The sequence below is a fragment of the Helianthus annuus genome, chromosome 12 (assembly GCF_002127325.2).
Source record: "Helianthus annuus cultivar XRQ/B chromosome 12, HanXRQr2.0-SUNRISE, whole genome shotgun sequence".
NCBI lineage: Eukaryota > Viridiplantae > Streptophyta > Magnoliopsida > Asterales > Asteraceae > Helianthus > Helianthus annuus.
In genome coordinates this window covers 26,095,742-26,105,363 of record NC_035444.2, presented here as the reverse complement: position 1 = coordinate 26,105,363, position 9,622 = coordinate 26,095,742, and the positions used below count along the sequence as shown (strand labels likewise).

Sequence of the window (9,622 nt, the reverse complement as noted above, 5' to 3'; positions counted from 1 at the left end):
GCGTTGAGCGTTGCGACGCGTTTAAGCGAGTGTCGAATAAGCGTTGCGATAGTTTTAAAAAATAGTTACACAAATAGCATACAACAACATAAGTAATCTTGCGTTTCCAGTTCGCGATGAGATTGCATTGTGATAAAGTTGCGATTGCGTTTTCGAATAACACCTTTAACATATATAGTCATGCACAAGTAACACATAATTTCACACACACGTAAAACAATATCCAGAACTGCGATTCAAGTTGCGATGCGATTGCGATGAGATAACTTTATGTAGATTAGCGTTAAGTAGATAGCGTTTAATTGCGTTTATCGCGTTGTTACGTCGCATAATACAAATCGTAAAAACAACCATAGCGTAAATAGCACATCGATTATCAGGGTTCGAGAGTACAAGTAATAATTAAGCAAGGAATGATAGATCGAGTTAGCAATCTTTTCTTCCTTTATGTTTGACTTTGACTTGTACTTTGACTTCAAAAAGCCGGGTTGTTACAGATAATCTCTCTAGTCACCACCACACCACCAGTGATAGGCGACGCCGCCGTTCCGGCACACACACGGGGATATGGCCGGCTACTGTTCTCTCTCTCCTTTCTGATCTCTCTGATTGTTCTTTCTCACGTGTAATTGGTGGTGTGTGGGGGTGTAGTAGGTATAGGGTTTTATACTGAGGCTTATTTACTGTTTATTTTATTGTATTTTTAATATATGTATAATGATTATAATGGTCATATAACTAAATATAATAAATATATTTAATTTAAGAGACACGCCTTACCATCATATAATATCCCTTGAGGATGTATGCTTAAATAGTTATAAAACTCTAGTTAACTCTAGTTTAGTAATTTCCAAACCATATCATACTTAATAAGTTGTAATCGAAAAATAGTACTTTCTAGAAAACTCTATAAAACTATAATTCAACACAGAAAACTCAATGACATGTTTCAAATACGTAATGTTTATGGAATTCCTAAATATATCATACGTTTAAATTTGAATACTATAATTAGTTATACGTGCATTTACTTCAGTAGGGTCAAGTTCTTCTACAAAGGCTTTATAATTGTAAGAAGTGTAAGAAGGATTTATAGAGTGACAAGTGTTCAATAACTTAAAATTAAACCCACTACATCACCATCCAAAACCCAAACACCCGCCCCCACCCCACCCCACCACCACCCAAAAACCTAACCCCCCCCCCCCCCTAAAAAAAAAAAAAAAAAACTATACCTCACCAAAAAAACCCCAAAAAACCTAAACCCCCCCCCCCCCCCCCCGCAAAGAAAAACAAAAAAAAAACTATACGTCACCAAAAAAAACCCCAAAAACCTAACCCCCCTCCCAAAAAAAAAAAAAAAAAAAAACCTAACCCCCCCCCCACACACACACCCCACCCCCAAAACCTAAAAAACAATCTAAAAAAAACTAAACACCCACCCCCACCACCACCCAAAAACCTAAACCCCCACCCCCCTTCCTCGGCAAAAAAAAAAGTTTTTTTTTTTTTTTTTTGGGGGGGGGGGGAGGGGGTGGGTGATGGGGGCGGGTGGGTGATGGGGGTTTAGGTTTTTGGTGGTGGTGGATGTTTAAGGGTTTTTTTTTTTTTTTTTCTTTGTAGTTGGTTTTTTTAGGTTATTGGACACTTAGACCCCCCGTAACGGGGCGTTTTTTTTAAAAAAAATTGCAAAAAAACGCCGGATAACGCCGGAACCCCCATTACATGGGGCGTTTCCGGGCGTTTTTTTTGAAAAAAAATGGTGGTGGCGTGGTTTTAAAAACGCTGTGAATTGGAAAGATGGCCAAAATTCGACCGTTGGCAACGGTCAAAAAGTGATTTTTTTTTTTTAATTCTAAATTTTACCCACTATATATATATCAATCCATTTTCTCCAATTTTTTATAAAATTTCTACTACTTTCTCACCCACCCTCTTCTATTACTTTATAAAAAAACCTCCACTTTCTCCTATTTTTTTACAAGCATGCATCCATACCGACCCCCGTTTGGTGGCCCCGCAAGACCCACGAACCCGAACACAACCCAACCGCAAACCCCGTACAACCTACAAGACATGGACCCGAGCTTTTTAAGTTACGCGGCTTACTTGAGTGGCGCCCCTCCTTTTTTTTCTGTTTTTTTTTTCGGTTTTTTTAATTTTCTGTTTTTTTTTTGTATTTTTTTTCAAGTATTGTAATTTATATTTTAAATTAATGAAGACTTTATCTTTTATATTTTAAAAAAAAAATAATTGTCAAATGATTGAGTGGGCATTATTGGGATAATGCCCCACTACACCTATTTTTCTATAATGCCCAAAGTATGACTAGGCTGACACGTGGCGCATAATGCCCCATGTTGGGGGCATTATTCTTGTTTACCATTACGCATGGTCTAATCACTTTATAAATCCTTATTACACTTCTTACAATTATAATTCTTTGTATTTGATCCTAATCCTACTTCAGTATAATCAAAACTAGAAGCATGGTACGTAAATCTGAAAACTAATTTAAACAATTAATCGAACACCCATGCATTATACGACTTACTAAACTTATTTACCGATCTTGTGAAAAATTTCAAGCATTCAGGTACTATCAAACCTATGAAACTATATGTTATATTTAAATTTATGACGTTTGGTTAAGTTGTCATTAAAAAGACAGGAAAAGGTCACCTCTACACAGGGCCGGCTTAAAAATTTTTAATTTTTTCTAGGCCCAAAGCGGATAGCAAAATTGGGGCTCTTTTTATAAACGAAAAAAATTGCTATGAATCTATTATTCATATATCATCTTTGTATACGCATAATTATAGATCATAAACCTCAATGTTAACAATTTCAAAGCCAAAATTACCAAAATATAACATATTTTCTTAGAACTTGAGGCCCTAGGAAAATGGAGGCCCCTTGAAGTTCACAAATATCATACAACTAGGTTATCACCCGTGGTACCCACGGGCTGATTTATTTTTTAGGATATTATTAATTATTTTTTATTATTTGTCGCGATGGTTAAATAGATTTGAAGATTTGGAAAACATACATTGATTCAATTACATCACATGCTACCAAATGTCTACTGTATTAAATAAAAAAATGTAATCAAAATTACATCACAAGTTACCAAAAATCTCCTTGTAAACAACGTTTGATGTCTGCTTAGAAGGTTTACCATCAGCATCGTACGCTAAAATTTTGACACCTTCTCTTGTCTTCACTCTCGATAAAGCAACGTACAACTGGCCATGACTAAAAACTGGATCCTTTAAATATAGCCCAACTCTTGATAAAGACTGTCCTTGACTTTTGTTAATTGTCATAGCAAAACATACTGATAACGGAAATTGCCTTCTTTGAAACTGAAACGGTATCTTCTTGTCAGAAGGAATCATTGAAATCCTAGGAATATAAACTCTAGTACCAATATTCCCACCTGATATTACTTCAGCTTCAATAACTCGTTTACCAAGAAAGGTTATTTGAAGTCTAGTTCCATTACATAGACCACTTTGTTGATCAATGTTTCGAAGAAGCATTACCGGAACACCAACTTTAAGAACCAACTTATGATTAGGTAACCCGGCTATTTTGAGAGCATTCAAATTATCAGCCGAATACAAATCTTGTTGGAAAGAATCAAGTACTTGCTCAGTTTGACAGATACTGTAAGAGCTCAAATACTCTTTTTCTTCACCCGGAAATAACGAAAGTAAACGATCATTAATTTCATGAACAACTTCATTTTTTGGTGCTAAAATTGCTCTCTCAGAAAAGAATCCAGATTTTTTGTAATTTTCTAAAATTGAAGGATACACAAAGTCGATTAAACTTTGTATTGGATCGTCCAAATCAGTGATTGCTAAGTCATCCGGTATCTCTATAACTGCTTCACCATCATTTTCCGAACCAACGTTTCCTTCACCAATATCAAGTAGCCATCTTGCAAATTTCTCAATAGACTCAACGTTAGATGTTTGAGCTCCAACTGTCAACCTCATGTTTTTTGTTAATTTTAACACCTTGCATTCTGACCATATATATGACGAACTTAAAGATGCATTGACAATTTGTTGTCTAGTACCATTAGGAATGACCGGGAGGATTTGTCTAAAGTCACCACCAAAAACAATAACTTTACCGCCAAATGGTAGTTCAGACTGGTGACCCATAGAAGACGATAAAACGTCTTTCATTGTTCTATCTAGTGCCTCAAAAGCATGCTTGTGGACCATAGGGGCTTCGTCCCATATAATCAACTTTGCCTCTTTTAGTAGGTCAGCAACATCATCGTTTGGCTTAATGTGGCACATGGAGTCTTCTGTCAAGTTAATGGGGATTTTAAACCTAGAATGTGCCGTCCTTCCTTTAGATAGCAATAACGAAGCAATACCACTCGATGCAACATTCAACACAATCTGTCCTTTAGATCTAATTGCAGAAGCCAATGTCTTCCACAAAAAAGTCTTTCCAGTTCCACCATAACCATATACAAAAAACAACCCTCCATTTTGGCTATTGATTGCATGCATAATCTCATTAAAAACCTTCGACTGCTCTTCAGTTAGACATTCTTTCATACGAGAAAACTCAGTTTGCAACTGATTTGTGTCTTGGGATAATTCATCGTTGATTAGACGGTTGGTAATTTGACGTAAAGACTGATGATCAGGATAAGGCATTGTAGTAAACTTACTTAAAGATGAACCATTTGAAATTAAATAATTCTCAATTTCAAACAAAATCTGATTCTTCAGCTGATCTTCAGGAAGCGTTAAATCTAGGAAAAGCAAAAAAAAAAAAAAAATTTGTAAAATTAGAAAAAATTATATATATTATTGTAAAACATATAGGTGACAAAATAAAATAACTCATTTACCAGGGATACGTGTCTCTTTCCGACGTCTGTACAAAATATCGTCTCCTAATAAATGCCACGTTTTATCCCAAACAAATTCAGGTCTTGTTATAGTATTTGTTAACAGCATTGTGGCAAATAATGCTCTTAAATACCGACAATGACCATCAAAACTTGCTTCTTTAATTGCTTCAACATATTCGTTGTCATCATCTAGAAGACCCATTGCATAACATGCGTCTTTAAAAGTGGGGAATAACTCTCCATTAACTGTTCGAATATCTTCAAATGATTTGGGACCCCTGACTTTGTTTAGTAGAATCCTTAAATAATAAGGTTCACCAGCAGCAATTGAAACGGAATGAATTCTACCAACAGTTTGATACCTTTTTCGTATTTGCCAGCGTCTATCTTTTACATTCCAAACATACTTCTGTGGGAACTCGACATAGGTCAATTTACATGCTTCGTCATCACGTTGATTTAATTCAAACCATTTCAAAAACATCGAAGAAGCAACAGATGGTTTGCTCAAGACATCTTCAATATCATCATCTGCACCATATACAACATTATGCTGACCAGGTAAATGAAAAGGAAGCCTCATTACAGCAGGATATCTATAATGCACTTCGTTGGAGAAAATTCTCCAAGAAGCTTCACAAGCAGATATGTATCTACAATCGTAGTACTCTTTTATTTCGTCTTTTGGTTTCTGAATGCTAGTCCCTTCAGCTTCGCAAAACACAACGGCGGTAGCCCGGTCAGGACCTTTGTTAATGTACTTGAAAAGGTACTTTATGGAGCCTGCTTGGTTACACCATTCAACGTTAATATGAGCTTGGTATCGTCTTAATAGACTTTTGTTATACGGTACAACACTTCGATTGTCAAGTTGAACACCTTTCTTTATAACAGTACGGCCACAATCTCTTCTTCGATAAACCGGAAAACCACTTGAGTCAATAATAGTTTGAGCAGAAAACTTTTTAGGAAATCGTTTAGAACATCTTTTGTCAACCATGCAAGGACAGCTCAAGTTAGCATTCCCACAAGGACCGTGGATCATATACTCAGACACAAGTGTGTATAACTGCGGATCCTCGGATTTGTCTGGAATTTCAGCTGAAATAAAAGGATCTATATGATCTACTGTGGGAAGTTTATGATCGACTTTCATGAATAAACAAATGTGTGCATGAGGTAGGCCACGTTTTTGAAATTCAACGGTATAAACAACTGCATAAGTTGAAAAGTTTATGTGTTAGCAATTAAACATATCTAATTTATGTGCAATTAAAAAGATACTCTAAATAAAATATATAACATAAAATACACACCTGCGTTTATTTCACCAAAAAAATTGTTATCCTTTAGATCTTTAATCATTGAATCCAACTTCATCTTGAACAATCGACATAGTATATCTGGTCTGTCTTCTGGTTTAACTGAAGTATCTTTAAGAAATCTTGAAATTTCAGGCCATTTAGGATTGCATGTAATGGTTATGAAAAAATCTGGGTATCCAAACCATTTACATAAAGCCATAGCATCAAGGTAGTTTTGTTGCATGAACCGAGCCCCTCCAGTAAAGGAAGAAGGCAGAATTACCTTTTGACCGGTGTTCGATAAATTTTCTTTACCTTTGTGCTTATACTTCTGTAAATTTTCAAATGTCTCGGATCGTAGATTCTTCTGCTTACCACGTATGAAATTTAACCTTTCACTTTCAACCATAGTGTAAGCGTCTACCAAAAACTGTTGGAACAGTCTTCTTCCGTTTAAAACCAAAGAATAACCACTAATGCGATCCTGTATTCGATATGCAAAGAATTCCCGCATTGTGCATTTTGGTCGTATTTTTTTCTTGGTTGTTACACCATCCCTATGAGGAATATCGATTCTATATCCATCATCACCAAACGGGAAAAAAATAGGATATTGGAGAGCCAGGTATGATGGGTGTAACTCACTAATACGTTTAAGCATACCAGATTGAGTTTCAACAACAATGTCACGACGATCAACAGAAGAATCTAAATCGTCGACAATCAAAGCAGCTACTTCAGTCGAGGATGGCAGATTATAAGTTCTTCCATCTTTGTCTCTGTTGTAAATAAGTCGGAGCTTAAGGTTTGCTTCAGGATTTTGTTGAAAATGGTTTCGTACCATTCTGTAAGATTTAACCAACTCATTATGGGAATCAAAAAAATCTCTAAGGTATTCAATTATTTCGACGTCCAACTCCTGTTCATGTAAAGTTACATGTTGCCTGTTACGAAAATAAAAATAATAAATTAACTATATTTATATAAATGTAATAAAGGAAAAAAAAACGCAACTTACAGGATTAACTTACCCCAATACACTTTGTCTGTTATATACCTCGTTCTCAGTATCGTATATGTACAGTTGAGAAAACTTAGCTTGCTTCCCATTAGGTGGTTTTAGACTACCTAAGCTATGAAAATTTTGACCACTAATTCGATATACGAATGGAGCATTTCCCTTGTTAATTTTCGAATCAACCTTTCCACCCATTGATGTAAAAGAGAACATACTATTATATCGTCGGATATTCTTTAAGAAGAACTTGCTTCTTTGATCTGACATGTGGAACAAATTTTGATAAGACGGATTTGCCTCCTTTAAATTTGGTAACTCAACTTTCCCATATCCACAACATAAACTATAAGATAACTTGCCCAATGTCAATCGACCTTTTCCACCTTCAGAAGTCCATAACTTTGCATGACAAATATCACATATTAGAACTTGATCACCATGATCGACGTAATCTGTATAAATTTAAAAATAGATTAGCAAAATTATTAAGTATTCTTAATTTACTGTGAGTATTACATAATAACAATAATATACCACTTGAAATTCCTTTATAAGGATCTGGAACAAAAATTTCAGCATTGCTAGGATCACCCGATTCCAAGCTTTGCATCACTATTGCGGATAAATCACGTGACTTGTGCTTCAGTTTGCGCTTTCCGGCTGACAACTTACTAAGTGATGTTCTGTTTGATGTTGAGGTGGAATTGGTATATGTCAATATATTTGAGTTAATCGAATATACGCCAGGGGTACATACGGAAACATCGTTGTTTTGCGAATTATCAGTACCTGGAGAACACATTAAAAAGGATATAAAAAATTATATCCTAATTAATAACTGGCTACATTGAACAACAAAATAATTAAAACTTAAACTATACAGTGTTAGTATTACGGTTACAAACTAATATAAATTATTAAAAAGTATCATGTACATAAGTATGTATCAAGTAAAGCAGGCATACCATTCATAGTTCCATGTAACGGGATTGTCGTATTTATATTATATATAACATTAGAGACTTGAGATACGTTTTCTTTCCCACGTATGCCGACATCCACGTTTGAAGTAGACGTTGTTTTCTTTCCCTTCTTTTTGTCAATTATTGCTTTTCGGATACTTCGTCTCTCTACAGTATCAATAACTGAATAATCTCCAACAAATATATAAATAAATAAATTACTACTCATTTAAAAAAAGAAGTTAACATATAAAATGATTTTTCAATAACACACATAGAAATTCATACCAGTAGAAATGGCTGAAAGAGGAATTCTGTCAAAATCACCTATATCTATAATTGGATTATTAAAAATACCCATAGTTATGAGTGGTTTAAATATTTTATTTACACTTACTATAAGTATATGAAGATAGCGTAGCATCTACACTGCTCTGATAAGGGACTGTCATATCTATTTGATTTGTAACATTAGAGACGTGACATAAGTTTTCTTTATCACGTCCTGTCACACCAACATTTGAAGAAGAACTTTTATTCTTCGACCTCTTACTCTCAAGTATTCTTTTTCTGATTCTTCGCCTTTCACCGGTATCAATCACTTAAAATTGAACAAACCACATAAAGAAAAATATTAAACGTTTCATAATAAACAAAAATACTAACTTATATATTATATTTAAACACCAGTCTCTTACCATTTGAAATGTTTGACAGAGGAGTTCTATCCAAAACACCTATATGTATATATGATTATTAAAATTAAAATTAAAACTAAAAACGTAGTATATTATTTTTTAAAATTATAAAACTTTCATAGTAGACACTTACTGTTAACATCAAACGGTTTGGATTTACCAGATGATGATGTTGATGAACGAAGATTATAGGTTCTCTTTGACATCTTGTATTAATAACAATATCTGCATCGGATTAACAAAGTAGTATACGTAAAATGGATAACAGTTATACCTTGAATCATTTGTGAAAATGGATATCATACAAAACATTACATATATCGATACATAGATAAAAAACAATTACCTTGAATTTGTCATTGAAGTCTTGTGATAGATTGGTAATATAATTGAAATTTGATCACAAGAAATTTGTATTCTACACATATATAGGGTAAAAAACATAAGTCATTATGTAAACGGTGTGTCAATATGGAATGTAATTAAGTATATTGTTAGGCATACTAAACTTACCATAATATTTTATTCTTAAAAAAATGTAAAAAAAAATAATTATTCATTTGAAAAAGTAAACATCGAATATACTAACAGTACGTTTCCAAAATATGGATACATATGTTTGGAAATTTTAAATATCATTACTACCTAAATTAGTATACAAGATATTTAAACCGAAATTGACAATTTGATTAGGTTGAGAATATTGATTTACCATTAATAAGATAACTACTTTGTGGACATTAAAGTAT

The 9,622-nt window shown here is 34.1% G+C and overlaps 1 protein-coding gene across 1 annotated transcript; it reads right to left on the bottom strand.

The window, feature by feature from the left end:
- Positions 1 to 3,125: 3,125 nt before the first annotated feature.
- On the bottom strand, positions 3,126 to 9,079 carry LOC110943727. The gene is made up of 11 exons (XM_035981231.1): positions 9,007 to 9,079; positions 8,874 to 8,912; positions 8,573 to 8,776; positions 8,464 to 8,508; positions 8,179 to 8,358; positions 7,748 to 8,002; positions 7,227 to 7,665; positions 6,208 to 7,139; positions 4,889 to 6,106; positions 3,657 to 4,789; positions 3,126 to 3,575 (listed from the first exon to the last, which is right to left on the bottom strand). Exons 1-11 carry the CDS (start codon positions 9,077 to 9,079, stop codon positions 3,126 to 3,128), a joined length of 4,968 nt encoding a protein of 1,655 aa, XP_035837124.1.
- Positions 9,080 to 9,622: the final 543 nt, after the last annotated feature.